At 40.6% G+C, this 20189-nt stretch overlaps 1 protein-coding gene across 1 annotated transcript in view; it reads left to right on the top strand.

The window, feature by feature from the left end:
* The first annotated feature begins 2775 nt into the window (after nucleotides 1-2775).
* The window catches only part of NCAM2 (neural cell adhesion molecule 2), a 348076-nt gene continuing 330662 nt past the window's right edge, over nucleotides 2776-20189 (top strand). The window contains exon 1 of the mRNA XM_075433489.1: nucleotides 2776-2918. Within this exon, the coding sequence (XP_075289604.1) occupies nucleotides 2867-2918 (52 nt within the window). The 5' untranslated portion in view covers nucleotides 2776-2866. The remainder of the gene's footprint in view (nucleotides 2919-20189) is intronic.

Here is a 20189-nt window from a genome sequence, read left to right as displayed (position 1 = left end):
CGCTCTTTAAAGAAAAATGCTGTTAACCAAAGAATAGCAAATACTACAGGTGTGTTATTATTGATACCAATTAGTATTTTACAGCACTTTGAAATGCTCGTCTTTTGGTGCACTTAATGTATGGTCACAAACACCAAGAGTCATAAAGGTACTGGTGGCAGAAAAGCTGAGCAATTTTTCTGTGCCTTTCTAATCTCTGTTTGCATGACCTCTGTGTGATACATTGCTGTGGTTCACTATGATACACTTTTTTACGGGTCTTTCTTTTGTAACAAAGGAGTTGTTCCATAAGCAGCAGAAACAATGAAGCCCTGCATTCTTATGTGCTTTGTCCCCTCCTCTCCTCTCCACTCCTCCACTGCATGGTCTCAGGATCTGTGCGTATACCTTCTAGGTGGTACAGGTGACAGCGTACTCGGAGCTACGTGTCTACTGACGGATGAACCAGCTGCTGCCTCTTCCTTCAGTGTCGTCCCTGTATTTCACAGTAGTACTACAAGAACGTGATTATCTTTGAGAATTGTATCCATCTTCTGTTGTTATACTCCGTTGCTTCAGCGAGGTGAAGAGCACGTTCCACCTTTCCCTGAGAAAAGAGACTAAAACCAGCTTTCTCCAAATCCTGTAGCAATATGGCCTACACGGCAGGCTCTGTTTGCTGCTGCAGACAAGTAATTAGGCAGACATCTCAGGAGAAGGAATCCTGTTTGGAAGCAAAGCACCCTCATCCCATTTCAAAGGAGCAAAAGTGGCCACTCAGGTCTGACACTGGTGAAATTCTTATCATATTCATGATTTAAAACAAGCAAACTCAGGACAGTAACATTCGTTCTGTTATGTTTAGTTCTTTTGGGGCAAGAGACTTCCTCCGTGCTTCCGTATTGTGTCTGGGTGGGGTGTCTGCTCTGCAGGGATTTCAGTCCTTGCAGCGATGACCCTGGGCTGATCAAGGTGCTTCTGTACCACTTTTGGCCCTTCATTAAAGCAGACTATAACAGATGTTAAGGTATGCATACAAGTTATTTGGTTTTATTTATTAATACTGTTTTCCTCTATTTATTCCACTTTTGCTGGATGGTAATGCTACGAACATGTTAAAACCAAGGATAAATTTGGCAAATTTGGCATCTTACCTACCTCATAATGAGGGTTTTTTGCGTTTTGCCGAGTAAGATTCGTGTTTCTTAAAGCTTTTCATCTGTTTTCATCATCTTTCTGTATTCATCTATTAATGATGTCTGCGTCTGTAGTTGGGTACCAAGACTGATGGAACCTTCTTACCTGGTAAAACTCCTTCACCAAAACACTTCTTTTTGTTGTGCTTTCTTGTACCTGTGCTGAAGGCCCCAGCCAAACGTTTCTGCAATTAGGCATCTCGCCCAACATTCGGGAGCAGAACGGCTCCTAAATATAAATCCAGCTCTCACCTAAAAGGTTTTGCTGAAGCTGCCACATTTTGGATTTCCAAAACTGTACAGGGAATTAACAGTTCCACGCCCACTGAAATACACATGGAAATGAATCTGTTCGTTTTACACCAGGTTACAAAAATATTCAGTTTCAAGAGCAGGGCCGTGCGGCGTGTCGTTGAGCCGTCAGCTTCTGATTTACGTGGTGTGGATTAACCAACCAACAGCGCAAAACTCTCACGCTCTCCTCGACCAGCACCCTCTGTATACGTTCCTGCATATCCTAAAGCACCATCTTCTGAGGAAAGCCCTCCAGTTTTGTCACCCATCTTGCAGATCTCAGCAAGGTCTGACTACACCGTTTCTTCCTCCTGTGTTTCATCATTTTGTGAGACTGCCGTGCAGCAAGGCAGTCAGGATGAAGATATGGATGGGTGTCGTTCGTATCATTTTCTGCTAAAGGGACTTCTTGTCTCCCTCCTCCTCCCCAAACCCTCTTGAAAAGGGCAAAAAAAAAAAAGAGTTTGAAAAATTATTAGAGATGTGTTAATTTGGATTAATCTTTTATTAACTGTTATCACTGTTGCTTCACATTAATACAAATCCACTTCTATCTCCTTCCATTTATCACACAGGTGGTAAGGTGACGCATTTGTAGAAGCTGCTCTGGAGACAACAGCTTAATTAACACACGCACGCACACAATTGCCTCTTCAAAGCCAAGCCGGACAGAACCCCACCTCTCCTCTCGGCTTCAGGGCGGGTTCCCCCCTTACCAAGCGAGATCCTGGGCGAGACGGCGGCCGGAACCGCCGTCCCCCGCGCCGCCTCGGCCCGCTGCCGCCCGCCAGGCCCCCGCCGCCCGCTAACGGAAGCCCCGTGGGAGGCAGCCGTTGGGGGCGACGCCGCCGCGAGGCAGGGCACCGCCGGGGGCAACGGGGGTGCCATGACCACGCCAGCCCCCGCGCCGGCCCCGCTCGCAGCCGAACCGCCGCTCCCGGCCCTCCCTGCCCAGGAGGCTGGGGCTTCCCGGCGGGCGCCCCCCCGTCAAGCCGCCGCCTCTCCCCTCAGGCGCGGCGGCGTAGGGGGGGGCGGGCTCCGAGGGGCCGCGGTGGCGAGGCGGGGGAGTCGCCTCATCCCCTGGGGGTGCTGCCGGCGGGCGGGGAGGCAGGGAGGCTTCGAGCCGGCGGCCGCCTGCCAGAGCGGCGGAAGAACACGTCGGCGCTTCGCCCCGTTGGTGGCCCGGCCGTGCGTGCGGCGCGGAGGGATCCGCGCGGGGCCGCCGTGTGCCCGCCTCCTGCGCGGCGGCCGCTGCCTCCCCGATATAGAGCGGCGCGGGGCGGCGCTGGTAGCCACTTGGCGAGGGGCGCTCGGCGGGCGCGGGTCTGCGCCGGCGGCGGGGTTCGCCTGGGCTGCTCGAGCACCTCCGGCTTGGGACTGTCCGCCGGCGCGTGAACATGAGCCTCCTGCCCCTCTACCTGCTCGGATTGCTCCTCAGCAGCGGGCAAGGTAGGAGCGGGGCTGCCTTTCTTTTCGTGGTTTTTTTTTTTTTTTTTTTTTTTTTTAAATTATTATTCTTACCTGTGCTGTCTGCTCCCTCAGATTAACGTATAACCGGGAGAGAAATGGAGGAAAAAAAAAAAAAGCAGTGTGTCACCCTGGAACCAAATTACAAAGGACCTGAAACTTGCTTCATCGCCCCCAGCTCACCTTTTTTATTTTTAAATGTTCAAGGCGGGGAGAGGAATCGTTTGTGAGGAAAACAAAAAAAAAAAAGAGGAAAAAAAAAGCCACTGGAAGGTGCTAAGTGCACTTAGCCGCTTTGCAGAGGGTGTCGCCTTTTTTTGGGGGCGATAAACGAGGGAGGGAGATCAAGCGATTGAAGAGGAAAAACAAAAAAATATCTGCCGGGGATCGCGCCCGCTGGAGGGGAGCGCGGCGCGGGCTGCGCTTCTGGGGCCGGGCAGGAGCGGAGCCGGTGAGAAATGTGACCTGAAGCCTGCCCGCCGGGGACCCTCCGCTCCCGAGCGCCGTTCCGCTCGCCCCGGGGGGGGGGGGGCACCGAGACCCCCGCCTCGGGGGGGGGAGGGCAGCGGGTAGGGGGTCGCGGATGCGGAGACTTTGTGCGGTGAAATAACGCGGCAGAGGCAGGTGCGCGCGGGTTGCGCTGTTCGCCTTTCGCATGTGTTATGTGCATATATATACATATACATACATACATACAGCGCGTCGTGAAACACGGGCTTGGGGGCTGTGGTGTGGCGGGGGGGTTGGTTTGGTTTTTCCGTGGGTTGAAATGTTTATTGATTTATTTGTCTGTCACCGATGTGATTCCTCGAGGATTCGTGCGACTTCAGGAGCCGGGGAGGGGAAGGGCCGCCGGGAGCGCGTTCGTGCGCGGCGAGGGGGGGCCCCCTCGCCGAGGCATGGTCGCGGCGATCCGAAACTGTTCGGGCAAGTTTGTGGCGTCCGCCTGGGGCCCGAACCGGGCTGCGGAGCCGTGCCGTGCCGCCCGCGGGATGCCCTCCGCCGGGCGCCTGAAAGCGCTGCGCTGCCGGCACCCGGGGGGTGGGCGGGGCGCGCGGTCGGGGCATTTTTAAAGAGGTTTGGGGGATGGGGGGGGGGGGGCAGGGGGGAGAGGGATAATAAAACCCCACCTGGGTGTCGGCGGAGTCGTGGGAGCGGCGGGGACCGTCCCTCGGCCCCTGGTGCCGCCGTCTTGCAGCAGGGGGCGGCAGAGCTCCACGGCGGCGGCGGCCGGTGCCGGGGCCGTGCCCCGCGCCGGGACGGGGACTGGGCTGGGGCGGGGGGCTGTTATCGGCGGGCCCCGGCGCTCCGGGGCTGACCGTCTCAGCCAGACGCTGCACGGTGTCTTGCGAGGGTGCAGTGAGATCCGGTGCGCTTGAGAAAAGGGCACGGGCGCGAGGAGGGGGGGGAGGAGGGGGAATAGGGGGCGTTATTCCTTGAGGTGTCAAGGCCGCAGCTCCGAAGGTCTCTTTCGATGCGGTTATCGCTGAGCCTCGTACCGCGCAGAGGTTCCGTCTCGGTGATAAGCAGCAGAGAGCCACCAGATGCTCTCAATTCTCAAAAGAAATGCATCTGTGGTTTTGCCACTTCGGTATGAGCTCTGGAGGTCTCCCGATTAACAGCGATTCGGAGGCAGTCCGGAGGCTTTTCAGCGTAGCCAGCGCTGGGATGGCAAAGGAGGCGGCGCACGGGAAGGCTTCCTTCGGGCTTTGCCTTGACCTGGCTAGGTGTAATGCGTATAGAGATGTGGTCGGTGGTTCCTCTGACGGAGGAATGGTAGAAAGCTAGTTAGTGAAGCGTGATTGCTGCAGCGTCGGAGGATTACACAGTTTTGGTATCTTACTATCACAAATGTCAGGAGATAAATAATGCAGTTGGAGATGCTATTAACCTGAGTTTTAAAATTTGTGGGGGGATAGGTATGAGGGGGAGAGGGAAAAAAGAGGAGGAAAGCTGAGTAAACCTGTTACTGATAGTAAGTTGTTACTAACCTCAATTAAAAAAAAACACAACAGTTTTTTTTCTTTTTTAAATAAGGGGAGTTAATTGTATTGGTGGGAGGGGGAAGAGTAAGATTTTTGAACTGGCTGTAGAAATAGCAGCTTCAGTCCACAGCAGGTGATAGTAAATAGGAGTGGGAAAACATCTGCATATGGAAAATATTTCCAGTTAGGTTGCTAGGGGAGAGAAAAATTCTACAATGATTTCTTTTTTTTTAATAAGCATCATCGTGGTGGGGGATTTATTGTGCATTTTTCATTTTTTTGACACCTCCTTGAAGTAATCATGAGAATTTCTTGAAGTGATACAAATCCTTTGAGAGGCTATTTCAAAAACTCCTGGGATTTTTTTTTTTTTTTGGGGGGGGGACGCAGTGGTGGGGAACACTTAGATCATAATCTGAAGGTTGTAGTGTTTGTGGGGATTTCTTTGTTTTTAACCAGTGTTATCTGAGTATTAAATGGCGATTATGACTTTTGATGTTCAAGTAGAGATAGAGTGTGGATGCTTAAGAAAAAGCCAGTAACTAGATTTGGGTAATTTGCTTTGGAAATATTGAAAGTTGTAGGTTGAGGATTTATTTTTCTAAGAATAAAGCTGCAGTAGATTTTATGAAGAATGACTGAAGCTTTTTCTTTGGGAAATGCTGATGTTTAAGACCAGGGAGAGAGAACTGTGATGTATTTGTTCCATTTCAGAAAATCAGTGCAGTTTGAAAACAAGTAGCAGACAGCAACCCCCTCCCCCAACCCCCTGAAGTTAAGAGCTTATGAATGTCATAATTATCTTCCAGGGCCAAATATTCCCTCTCCGAATTTCATCACAAGGGGGGAGTTTAACTGACAATGTTATTATGCTAAAACAAAAGGATTTTTTTCTCAGGCTTTCAAAGCTGTCCAGACAATTCATCCAGAGCGAAAGGCCCAAATTTAATTAGCTTTGCTTTGGTAAAAAAATAAAACAAACACACACCCCAAACCAACAAAACAGCTTCCTCCACTCTGTAAATCTGCTTTTAACGTACGTAGTGATACAATGCTTAGAAGAGGAGGCTTCACTGTTTTTTACCAGTGTCTGGAGACACCAACTTGAAGTGGATGAAATTGGCATCTTCCCAGATTGCAAAATCTAATTTATTTTATCACTCTGCGTAATACACATTTCTCTAGGTTAGCAAATGTTTGTTAAGTTTCAATAGAAAATGTTTTACTTGTAGTATTTAATCTATTTTGTGCTCATCTAGGAGATTCACAAGAGCAAGTGCTTGTTCAGTCATTGTGCTTTAAAATTCCTCTTTTCACTGCTTTGATACTGAGTTTGGTATTGTTTTTTTCTGAAGGGTTTTTCTTTGAGAGTGCTTATAAGGGTCTGTTTTTTAATAAGGAGCATCCCCCAGAAGAGAAGCCAGCATGTGCAGGTTATTCACCACAGTACAGTCACTTTCCAGAGTCCTGCTTCTTTCTGCTTTTTGTGTAGGGAATCCATGAAATTTGGAATTTTTAAAATCAATGAGTTTGTCTACTGGATTAAGCGGAACTAATATTTTTCTTCCAGTTGTATACTGAAATCTGAAACATATGCCGAGACTTCAGCTAACCATTGTTTTCTGCCAGCAGTTGATTTATAAAACTGCATTACGATTAAAATACATTTACTACCTTCTCCTTTCCTTCTCACCCTTCAAAAAAAAAAAAATTCAGGCAAAAAGTAATGTTTGATTTGTTGTTTTAGCCTAGGTAACTCCCCTTCAAGTGAAGATGAGAATCAAAATATCTGCCTGAAAATAAACCTTGACTGGTGAGGTGTTCTAAAATATTGCCTTAAGAATGGATGGTTGAGAAATACATAGAGTTTTGTTTCATGCAGTCCTATTCAAAATGATGTTAGAGATACTTCTGTCACTTGCAGTGGCTCTAAATCATGAAATGTATGGAAGATAAAGTCATAGAGATAAAGCTTTAAGATCTTTACTGAGATGTTGAATAGCATCATTTTGGCTTTGTCTTTCTCTTACAGCACAGTTCATGTATTTATTTAGATAACTATTTTTATCTATAGGAAAGTTATTAGAGTGTTATGACCAATATATGTATGCTTTGCTTTTCATGGCCTTATTTTTCAACAAGTATTTTGAGAATGAATACTGTATTTGTTTGCCCTCTCATTGACGTTTTCCTTGTGGCACCTTTCCCAAGTGATTAATGTTTGTTTACTGATTTTTCTTCTAGTTTGCTCCAGTAATCCCCCACTTACATTCAGCACATGCCATTTGATTCCAGCACAAATGAGTCGGGTTAATGTGACATTGTGGGGAAACAGGTGTTTAACTACACTGTAATTAGTGGCTGTGAGTTGAAAATCCATTATAGGGTAAGACATAGACTTCCCCAGATAAAGAATCTGGTTAATAACTGGTATTCATGTTTTAAACAGTTTGTAACAACTAATTCATGAGAGATGTTTTATTTTGCTTTTTTTTTGTTTTTAGCACACACATTTGTTCTATAAAATAAGGGCAGTATACTTGATTATATGTATCCTGAGGTTTTACATGTCACAGGTGATTAGAATTTTATTTTCAGTATCTCTTGGAGTTCAGGAATTGGAGAGATGTGAGAAAACTTAAGGATATCCTGATGTATTGAAATCTGAAGGCTTGTTGGAGTCTGATAGACTAGATTCAGGCCTATTAGTATCTAATATGTCTCATCGTTGCTTTTTATTTTGACCTAATCAATTAATCATTACCTAATTCTGACCCAGTAATTATGTTCCATCCCCTCCCTTTTCCCTGCCTTAGTGTATTTAACTGCTTTCTAGTTTAGGTATTTCACTAAAATAATTAAATTCTTGATAACTAGTTTAAAACTCAGAATAATTTTGAATATTAAGTAGACCATTCAGAGCACTACTTCCTGTTACTTCAAGAGTCTGAGGATGTCCATATTCAGTTTCACAAAATCTTTTTACTGCTTTGGTAGCTCAGTTCCACTTGATGCTGTGATAGTATGGATTTGGATATTTTTAAAGGATATCAGGAAAATAAAAGGAGTTAATTTAAAATATCAAGAAAGTCTTCAGATGTCTTATGTTATCCTAGAACATCTTGAATGGGGTATCTTCAAAAATATATGTACCAAGCTTCTTATTTCTGTTGTTTGGCTACATTTTTATATTAGTTGTTATCACTTGACTGATGACATCGTTAACTGGAGAAGACATTTTCTGATTTGCTCTGCTGTAGATGAGCTCAGAATCTACCTCTTATTCTTTTCGTTCATAAATTAAGAATTAGAAACAGGGAGAGTCATCTGTCTACAGCTATTTGTAGTGACAGCTTATGATGCTAAAATCTTTTTGTACTGGAAAAGAAATCCATTAAAAAGTTACTTAAAGATTATGTGGAAAGGAAACAAAGATTACATATATACACAAGTCTACTTTTAAAAAAATCTTGTTTAACAAGACCCCTAAACCTGTGAGCATTTGAGTAGCTCCATGGAAGCACTGTTGTTTGCACTAATCCAGAGGCCACCACACTGAGCAGGAGTCAGTTGGCTTCAGTGTGTTTTGGAGCGGTGGAATAGTGAAAGCATCCCTTGCAATATTAGGAGGTAAACAGCTTTCATTTTTGAAATGGCGTGAGATGGGACGATACTATCCATTTATGCTGCTGCTGTTGTGATTTAGGAAATTCTGATTAACAGGAAATTTCTCTCTGCATCAAAATCTAGATCATTATTGTCATGACATGGGAGTAGTGGCTTGAACTAGAAGTATAAAGTACGATCTACTACAGAATGAGATACCTAGTTATTAAATATGAAGATGACTGTGGTCGTTGTGGCCAAACTCTACTGATTCTAGTCAGAGGAGAATTTCCATTGACTGAAATTTGTGTTTGCATGAGAAACAAACAGGGCCAGTTCTGTAAAACCAATTATTTTACTGTCTCAAGTAAGTTAGTTTGGGAAGGAGGTAGACAATGAAGTGATCAACTGAAAATTCATTACGTGATTTCCACCTGTTTAAGAACACTACTATTGTTTATAAACAAAACCCAGATGTTTTACCTGCTTTCTGCTCCTTTTAGGAAAGAAAAAAGCAGTTGTTTGATTTTGTCTGTCCTTTAATATAATACGCAAGGAGCATTGCAAATAGGATGAAGACATCAAGTCTTTTAAAAATCTGTTTGAACAAATAATTTCAGTAAGCCTTGAGATCTACTAATCAAGGCTGTCACTTGCTACCACCTTCCATGATCTAAGTATAATCTTATCTGAAATAGCCAGTTTGTGAACAGATAACATCCAGATAAACTTCTGTGGTGCGTATTTACTTAGCTTCTTCATTGGCCCTACCTATTGTTACCGAAATAAATTTCCTATTATCCAAGTACTATAGAAGTTCCTTCAAGAGCTAGCTTTCCATAAAAAGCATGAAACATTGACATGTTCATTTATGTTTATTTAAGATGTATTGGCTATTTTCCAGAAAAAATGGAGAGAGGAGTAGAAGTGACAGTGTCTCTCTTTGCTCAGTTATATTTTTGCTCCTACCTAAATTTTTATTGTAACTTTAGAAGGGTACACTGTTTTTTATTTAGTGTTCTAATTACTCAAGTAACATTGCTAAACAGCAGACAAAGGTTGATGAATAACTTCATAATTCAGCAAAAATTCAAACTAATACATAATATACATGTAGCATATGAATAGCTTATTAGGGTATGAATGAAAATTCCATTTTCAGAATGACCTTTCCAGGTAGCTAATATTAAACTGATTATTTACATTGCAGTTATAATCTAAGTAACAATACCAGTTGTTTGATGGCTGAGTTGAAATTCATACAAGAATTTGCTGTCCTCATAGCTTTGCCCACGCGATGCTGTTTGGAGCATACTATGAATTCAGTTTAAAAACAAAATCATTGCCATCAATTTTTTTGCTACTAAAACACATTGCACCACATTCGATCAAGCTGCAAGCAATTTCAAACCCATTAACTTCGCAGACCTTTGTACTGCAGCTGAATTTGGCTTGTATGAAGTCAGATCTATAGTTAAAATAATCAAGTATTTAAAAAGAGGGATGTAAAGCGGTGTATGGAGATTCTAGGGGCATGTGTTGCAGATAGATGTAAACAGGTAGGGAGAGGTAGTTATGTCTCTTACTATGAATAGTTTTCTGTACTGATCACAAAATGAGGTTTTTTATTATAACAGGAAAGATGTAATCACAGCTGCAATGTTATGTCAATGTTATGTCATTGTTATCTTAATTAATCAAAGCATAATAAACATCCAGGGTTTCAGGGAGAGGGTAGAAAAGAGGGATGTGTTAAATATACTGAAGACCAGCTAACAGGAATAACATATTACAGCATTATTTTTTCAAGTTCTTGAACATCCCTTACTCATAAACTAATGTGCCCACTGGATCACAACAAAGATTGATGTACTCCATTGACCTTGATCTGACAGACTCAGGACAGGAGTTGTAAAGAAACAGGGTAAGTGCGGAACAAGAGCAGTGTGATACTTCTGTCAGTGCATCCTACAACATTCAGGGATATGTCGGGTTATATCTGTGTGATCTTCCTTAATAATCTTGGCAGATCTTTGTTGCATGAATTTGTTCTTACACCTGTTGATACTTTGATGTGCTTGGTACACCGTGTCAACAACTTAAGGGGAAAAATGCTGAAAGAAGCCAGAGGAAAAAAAGACTTCTGTTCCCTAGCTGTTGTGTTGTAAGTAATGGAGTAATACTAATTCCTTGCTCAACTCTTCCATGATATTCATAATTTTATGTACCATAGAGTAGTTCGCATCTCTTGTGCAACGGGCTCAGAACTACATGCTATATTCATGGGCTTTCCAGTGATTTAATTCCATTTTTTGTTTGGTTTGGTGTTTCTTTCCTACTTATTTTTTAGCATTTTATTTATTTTACTAGCCTTTTGGTAATGGTTATCTTAATTTAACAAGTGGTACTTAATTTTAATCTGATCTGGATCCATCCAGTTGTAAAAAAAATCTCCTTGTTCCTATGTATTTCTTTTGCACTGTAATCGGTGTTAAAAGTTCTGCCTTACAAGGGAGTGGGGGCTAGAAGTGTTTGAGCAGTTACCCTGATAAAAGGAATGCTCAGAGGGATTTGATTGCTAGGAAGATGACTCCCAGGGATAAACACACAGAGTGCAGAGGTACTTGAAAGGAAAGCATGATATATGAGTAAATGGATAGAAACTGGTTACAAAAAAAATTCAGGGTGAAAAATAATTTCTGGCCAGAAGACAGTGACTCTGAAGCATTAAAAGAGCGAGAGGGAAGAAGTATGGTTATTCTTAGAATGGTTCTTTATTAATTTATGTAAAGATTACATTTAATGAGTCCCCAGAATGTCCCAGGAGGTCCCTTCAAAATATGTGTTTCTAAGACATTTTTCATATAAAGGTTCTCCAGGCATAGGGGAAAAATAATTTTCAAATTGCTGAATGATACTTTCTGGAAAATATAATTGGGGGTTTCTCATCCATTAATAGGCGTTACATTTGCTTTCTACAGTTTTTTCTGGGGAAACTTCAAAAAATCAGATGTTTGGGTATCAAAAACCTATTTTCCATTTTTTTGTCTGAAATTTTTTTCTTACTTGCTTACATCTCTTTGAGAGTGGGAGAGAACTGTTCTTAGAAAATGCAGCCTTAAACGATTTATTTGCATGTATAACAACAATAGAGAATTACAAAGATAAAATTACACAACATTGAAACATTGCTTTTTTTGCTAATCACCTGAATGACTTTATCAGACATCCATGTTTCACAAGAGAAGATTGCTTTTGTTGTTTTCTGTTTGCTTTTTGCTCTTGAATTCTGATTTTGTAAGTCTTATCTCTGGGATTTAATATTCAAGATGAGTTATACCCAACTGGGCATTGCCATCAGTAATAAATAATACAATAATTCATGTACTCCTGTGCTTTCTGTGTTGGGGAATAATACTCTGTCTTTAGATTTATTGAAAAACAAATGCTGACTTTTTCCAGTGAAGACTGTCTATGGTATAATATGAATGCTACATCTATCTGTAGCCTGTATAGCTTATTTTAAGAAAATCGTGTTACAGGAGATAAGTTCTGCTGACAGAAATCTGCACACCCTGCAGCCATGGAACTCCCACTGAAGTTGATGGGAGACTCGTGTGCCAAGAGTACTGTTTTGGGGGTTGTACTGATTGCAGCTTTCAGGGTCTGATTGAAGCTTTCAGGAGTTGCATAACTCCCATGTGAGTATGTGGGAATTTTGATTTAGTAAAGAATAGAAAATCAAGCTCTAACTTTATGTATATTGAAGTAGTGGGTATCTTTATAAAGTAGTGCTGAGAAAGAGTGGGGCTAATCCAACAGCACAGAACTAAAGGGATGTTCTGGTGTGCCGTGTTCTATTGAAGATGGTATGTGAGACAAAAAGGATACTTTTCTTGTTTTTTAGTAATAAAACCAAAGACTTCGTAAGTATTGTAAGCTAGTGATTTCATTTTCTCCCTCTGGGAACATATAAGAAAGTTGAGCTTCGTGCAATTAATAATTACAGTCACTTAGTTGTTGCAGCCCAGGTCATAGCTGTGTTGAGGAGTTGAGCATAAAAATTAATCATTTGTTTTTTGTGTTTTCAAGAGTTTTGATTTACTTGCTTGTTTTGGTCTGTGGCTTTGTGACAGTAGTCGAAATTTTTCCTTAGATGTTCAGCATTCAGGTCGTGCCTGTAGGTCTGCAAGCATACTGTCTGTGTGATCAGATGTTAAATGGATTTGTGCCAGTTTATGGCAGTTCCACACACTGAGTTCAACAGCTTTTAGCATTTAGTCGAAATAATCCTCCCCAGCACCTTTGCATTACATTTCTGTGAATGTCTTTGGATTATACAGCCTGTGTACATATAGAATTTGTTGTTGGTTTTGAGAAATTTCTCATAGATGATGATTTCTGTTCTGCTAAACTCGTGCTAGACTTATTCTGATTTTACCATTCTTGGAAGTAAATTTACAGATGTTTGTTTAATGTCACAGTAGTGGGTTTCAGTTCTGATTGTGTGATCTGCTTACATGCTTCTAATTTTAAAATGAATTTTGTTCTTATATTCACTTGTTCTGTATTTGCAAACATTAGTATAAATCAGAAGATTCCTAGGTGTGTTGTAAAACCTCAGGAATCACCTGCTTCGTTCTGTGCAGCCCTTTATGTGCCAGGTTTTTTTTTTGTCCTGGATATGTGATGAACACTCGTATCAGCTATATATAAAAGCAGATCTGGCTGGGGAAACTGGAAACTATTATTTGCTGCAAAAATATTGATGAAAAGAAATATACTTTCCTATGAATTGTCTATTTCGTATTTTTAGCTACTCAGGTTCTCATTAAAAAAAAAACAAAACACAACAAACCAAAGTAATATTCCTTTTCAAGGGAAAAATCCTTCTGCTGTTAGATGGAGTTCTGATATTTGTTATCCTGTGCCCATTTTAAACCATGAAAGACAACTGTAGCCATTGAGTGGACTGAAAAATTAAAAGAAAGACTTTATCATGAAACTATTATGAAAGCTATCGTAAAATCTTATTTGTTTGTTTACTGTTATTAATGAATGTTACTATTGCTTTAATGCACGTTTAATGTGTTTGTGACTATTTTCCAGACTGAAGCCCACAAGAATACAGTCCTGAAAAGTTTCTAGATAGTCTTTATTTACACCCAAGTCAATGGAAGTTAGCCCTGCAGAAACCCTTTTTGTGTTCATAACCACACTGAATCTGTTACATGTGACCTGCAGGTGTTAAAGAAGTAACACTCCTATCTGCCAACTGATAGAACAATCCATTTCTGTAGTAATGTTCTATTTTTACCTATGAAAATGCATAATGAATTTTGTAACTATGTTTGTGAACATTTGATCAGAAAAAAGTGTTGTAATGGGGAAAAAAGAGAGGGGAAACTCAAGCAGCAGGAAGGAACATTTAAAATTTAAGGTGCATATTTTCCTTAAATGAGACACTTCTCTCTTTGGTCATTGCTGTTTTTTTTTGGTGTGTGGTTGATACTGGTGATTTGGCAGGGGAGGGGGAGGCTGTTAAAGAAAATTTGGTTTACATAATACAGGTGTGTTTTAAAGCATCATGCAAAGTTTCACACAATAGCTCTGATTTTTTTTTTCCTCCAAAGACTGGAAGACAAGCCTTAGAGGTATCTTCTGCATGACAGGCCTTTTATGTTTAGTGCCAAGTTGTGTGTTTTGTCATAACACTGAGGGCTGAACACAGGTCAATTGGACTGTTTCCTGGAGTTAGAGCAAACATTGTGAAGAGCTATGTTTGTAGAAATCATGACATGCTGTGTGGTGTCACTTTCTGTTAACATCTGATTCTATTCTTTTTACCTGTTCTTGACTCTTGGGAAACCTTGATCACTTGTCTTGCAAATAGGCTATCGTGAGGTTTTTAAAATGTCAGGAAGAGGTAATCTAGGCATTCTCACAAGTGTTCATTAGATTCTTAAAAACCTGGAATAGCTCTGCTGTTCATATTTCAATTTGAACTGTAGCCATATTTGCAATATACCTGGGTTCCAAGTTTGCTTTGCTTGAAATATCAAAGAAGTTTAAAAAATAATATCTTAAAATTCTGTTACCTGAGGTTTTTCTGAAATTCAATCCTAAAAATAGCTGCACATGTCTATGACAAAATATTACTAAAACAGGAAAAATGAACAGTGAAGCTTATATTCTTATTTTTTTCCTAACTGCTTGGAACAGTGAAAGCTACTGTTCACAGTGAACGCTTGTATACAAAACAAACATTTGTATTATCAGTCTGCTTTTTTTTGTTCTTGACATATCTTTGTGTAAGTCTTAATTGCTAACTATATAATGAATTTGGGTTTTTTTAGTCTTTACATTGGAAAAATAGTTTTGGAGTCCTACTGTCTCACAAGAAAAATGAGAGCGGAAACAGTTAACTGTCTGATTCATTCAGTTAGTGCTGAGCTTTGCCCTACATCCGTTTGGCGGAATTTCTTTTCTCTAGTAATGTTTCCATTCACTTGCATCGTGCAATGTAACCGCATCATCTAAACTGAATTTTTGAGGTATGATGTTAGGGAGGTAAATATTTCTGTGATTGATTCTAAGCTCTTGCATTTTGTAGTACAGATGACCAGTTTACAACCTGGCAATAAATGGGATGATTCAACTGAAAAATGAAGTACATGATTTGCTGGTAATTACAAGCAACAAGTAAAACAATTTTTTATCAGAGTACAATACCTGTCTCTTTAAAAGTACATGGTATGTCAATTCAATGTCATATGGATAGATATTCACATAACGAAATCTATTAGCATAACTGACACAAATGGCATCTTTCTTAACCTGAAGAGAGAAGTTAAAGAAGGCTAAATGAGGATGGAGACTTTTTTTTTACTTTAGAAATAGCTTCTGCAGATCAGAGAAGTCAAGGCCACTTTCTTTTTTCTAGGAGGTTCTCTACTAAATAATGTTTTTTCTGTAACTATCCCTTCAGTATTACTGATGGAATCTAAAATTACTTCTCTATACTTGTCTGTGGAACATGTGTGCCACCTAGTACCAATAACATACTGAGGAATTCTCAATATGAAATGTACTAATTCTCACAACACCTCCAACCTCACCCCTGGAAGAGCGGGGAATTAAGTTAGCGGATATGTCCACTTGTTCTCTTCTAGGCAGATGCAAACTCTCCTTGCACATGCTCCCAGGTAACTGAACACAAACTAGCTCCACACTGAAAACAGAAGCTGCCATTCCTGTGACAGCGCTTGAACAAACTGTCGTTATGCCTTATTAACATTAGCATGGTGTTGTGGTAATTACAGATGCACAAACTGCCATTAGGCTGCATCTGGCCAACTCAGAGCATGCATCTGCCTGCCAAAGATTGTTGACATGCCCACAGCAAGATAAAGTCAGGACAGTGCCAAGATCCCTCAGTTAAAGAAAACCTAAACCAGTAAATCTAAATGGCACATCATCGTCCTTCTGACAGAGTGCCTACTACTGTCAGAAACTGGAGAACAGGAGGAGGACTTCTGACTCCAGGTAAATAATTTCATTTGCCATAGGCTGTGACTGTGACATAGAATCACAGAATGTTTGGGGTTGGAAGGGACCTCTGTGGGTCATCTAGTCCAACCCCCCTGCCGAAGCAGGGTCACCTACAGTAGGCTGCACAGGACCTTGTCCAGGTGGGTCATGAATATCTCCAGAGAAGGAGACTTCAAAACCTGGGCAGCCTGTTCCAGTGCTCCATCACCCTCAGAGGGAAGTTCTTCCTCATGTTCAGATGGAACTTCCTGTGCCTCAGTTTGTGCCCATTGCCCCTTGTCCTGTTGCTGGGCACCACTGAAAAGTGTCTGGCCCCATCCTCCTGACACTCACCCTTCAGATATTTGTAAGCATTTATAAGGTCCCCTCGCAGCCTTCTCATCTTCAGGCTGAACAAGCCCAGCTCCCTCAGCCTCTCCTCATATGACAGATGGTCTAGTCCCCTCACCATCCTCATAGCCCTCCGCTGGATTCTCTCCAGTAGCTCTTCATCTTTCTTGAAGTGGGGAGCCCAGAACTGGACAGAGTACTCCAGATGGGGCCTCACTAAGGCAGTGTAGAGGGGAAGGAGAACCTCCCTCGACCTGCTGGCCACACTCCTCCTAATACATCCCAGGATTGTATGTGTATTGTTTCCAGACTTAAGCTGAGTTAAGGTGTCTCTGCATCATACTTAGTCACATGTCTGCTGATGTTATAGGTACATCTAGTTTGGTCCACAGCTGTGCATATATGACCTAAATAGAGGAGATTGCACACAGCAATAAATTTGATTCAATCTCCCGAGTATTTAGGGTGGTACCCTAAAAGGTGAATCATCTTTTGAGACACTTGATGTTATTCCATAAATTGTAGGAAGCCACACTGACCTTCCTGGAACACTTAATGTGGCACATTGTTCTGAGAGTGCCCACGCAGTTTACATTCATGAAGTAAGAGTCAAACAGTATCCTTTTGGAAGACAGTCCAGTACCAAATAGAACTGGTATTATTACTAAGAGGACTTGAGCTACTCATGAGAAAAGAAATCCCAGCTTTATTAAATCATTAATACTTGAAAAGTGTTTTAAATCTAATAGTCATTGCTTTATCTTCAAATTGTATATTTTTGCTCAATACAATTAAAATTGGAGATTAGATCTAATAGATTGAATACCAACCATTTCTAGATGATGGAATAGATATCCATTTAAACAGAGAATGATTTCATGAAGAAGTATGAGAGACTATAGTTTTCTTGTTAGAAGATTTCTAGCAGACAGGAAACCTGGCTTCTCCCATTGTGAAGCTTTATGGCTTAATATAAACAACTTTTTTGTGCCTCAGGAATTTTACTTGTTAATATGGCCCAATGGATACTCTGAATCAGCTAATTCAGGCATCAGAAAGAAAAGGGAGATGTTTATGTTGCATCTTAGTAATTTTTAATTAATATGTTGGATTTTGTTTTAGTTCTATCATATCTGTGAAACAGAAATACTTGAATTTTACTGCCTTGGTTTTGCTAAAATTTGTTTCTCTTTTTGCATTAAGGCAATGTGAATGTGAAGTATTTATTTCCAAAATGAGAGAAGTCATGCTCTTGTGGATGGTTTTTCCTTATTTGTACCGAGATTCCCCATTTTATTGATGTGAAGTGAAACATAAACAAACTTGATCAAGGTCAGACAGAGAGCCCATTATGAATCCAGAATTGAACCAACTGTCTTGAATTCATTCCAGTGCTTTAACAGTCACCCTGCTTTTATTTTATGGTAAGATATAAAGTCAAAACTGACGTGAAAATATGCAGTGATTGTAAACTGATTTCACTGTTGTTCTTTAGGGTTGTGCCTGCTGATTCCAGTAGCTGTGTCTTAAATGGGCTTTATCTGAGGCTAGAGTGTTTGGTGGATGTGATGATTTAGCATTCCTTTAGGATACTAAGAAGAATCCCCAGAAATCCTTATTTAAACCTGCAGTTTAGCAAGTGGAATGCTTGATTTTTCTTTTTGAGGAAATAAAATGGAAACGTGCTTTTTGGTGGCAAACTAGATTGGGGGGGACGACAAAAAAACCCTAATACAAAACCAAAAAACACCCTACAGATTCCGTAAGATCTGTATTTACATGTTTTTTATGTTCCCTACTCACTATTCTGACACTGCATCAGAAATTCATTTTTTTTCAGTTTTGAAATAATAGCTGTCACTTATCTCTTTGAAGAGTGAAGGTGAATAATCAAATTGTTTTATTTCCGTGGTTAAACAGACTCTTTCGTAGTTCAAGGCTGTTTGTGAACATCGGACTAGTAGCACTTTAAGGTAGATGAAATTGGGTGATAAAGATGCTGTCAGTATTGGTAGGCTCAGAATCTGACCAAGCCTCTTTTCTTCTTGCTTGCAAACTTCATTTACTAAAATTGCTAGTCTAGATATCTGTAGTTTTGGGTTTTTAATCTCTTTTCAGAATGACGATGCACCTGCTTTTATCTTCCTGAGATTTTTTTTCCTTTTAAATAAGAGGGATGGTATTACGTAGCTGTCTTTGTATGATCCTCAACCACACTGAAATACTACTACAAAAATGCTAAATTAATTACTGTTAATTTCAAATAGAGAAATAGGAAAATAATGAATGATAGAAGGTGTCAAATGCTGCTACAACCTGTGCAGATTCTTTAATCCACACACTAGAAATTGCGAGAGCTCCGAAATGCTGTTTGGAACGCACATTCCCTGATCCCCTAGCACAAGTAAGAGAACAGAGTAATTAGAAGGGCAAAATTTGTGTGTTCCCTGCATTGTTTGTACACATAAGAGATTATCTATTGTAGCAAATTGGATTAGCTGTATAAACAGCAGCATAATTTATTTAAATTCGGGTCTCAAAGACTTGGAAAAGAATAATGGAAGAACAAGAAGGGGATTGTAAACAGAAAAGTAGTATGGACAATGCAGCTGTACTTGTGTACAGGTGACTTGTGTATGACTGGATGTATTTTAATACAGTAGATTTTCTTTGTTTTAACCGTTGACAATGTAGAGTGCTCGAGGCTCAACACTTCAGCAGAAGCTTTAAACCTATATGTAAGGGCTGTTAAAATTACATATTTAAACCAAATCATATTTCATAAATTCATAAAAGCAATCACCACCTCCTTCTGAGTATTTTATGAATATTCATACTTATACTTCTTCCCCAGCTGAATTTCAGAAATGATGATGTGCATTCCAAATGGTTATATATAGTTTGTTCTTTGAAGTCAGTAACCAAACTCTATTTATCTTTTCTAGAGCTTGGATTTTGTTCAGTGTACTCTCATTTAGGTATTTAAAGGAATGCTTTGGGAATCTTCCCTGCCTGCAGCCATGAGTAGCATGAGAGGCACAGGCAGGTGGCTCTACACGGGCTCTGCAGAGGTCTGTTAGCTGTCTGAGGTGCACTGCTCCTCTCCTGGGTTCCACAGAGCCAAAAAGAACATGTTCCTTCCTGTAGGGACTACTCAGATGAAGAAGAGTATAACCTATGCTAACCTGAACAGATTGTACTATAATTAATAATGATAGCGTTTATCACCAGAGTAACTCCATACAGAAAGGCAGTGCAACTTGGTCAGAGATACAAGGACATATGCTTTTTCTTTTTTTTTTTTTCTGAGAATACTTTTAATGTCTCTATTCAGTTGGATCTTTACTACATATTTTTTTAATTTCTCTGGTCTCTAATTAGCATCTTTCCAATGGGATTCATTATATTTTTTGGGAAACACAGAACTTTAAATGGTTACAATTTTCTGTATCATATAAATACTTCTTGAAAATGATGTGGGTATCTTAGTAAAAAGTATGCTCGTTAATTAAATGAAAATGATTTCTTTTTTTTCCTCATGTTTAAAAAGGCTGTTTTGCAAGAACAGTTACAATTTAATAGAAAGTTATGATTTGTTGCGTTTAATATGTAGAAAATCAAGGTAATCCTGATTATTGATTTTGCAGACCAAATCTGTCACTTTAGTAAACAAGATGTTTTATTTAATCTCAGTCTTGAATGCAGCTTTCTAAAAGAGGGATCTTTCCAAGTGCAAAGTTCGTTGTCATGTTGCTAGTGTGTGTTTCTGACCGGAATGCAA

The sequence above is a fragment of the Opisthocomus hoazin genome, chromosome 1, assembly GCF_030867145.1.
Source record: "Opisthocomus hoazin isolate bOpiHoa1 chromosome 1, bOpiHoa1.hap1, whole genome shotgun sequence".
In the NCBI taxonomy this organism is placed as follows: domain Eukaryota; kingdom Metazoa; phylum Chordata; class Aves; order Opisthocomiformes; family Opisthocomidae; genus Opisthocomus; species Opisthocomus hoazin.
Note: the sequence above shows the minus strand (reverse complement) of the source record. Positions and strands in the feature narration are given on the sequence as shown.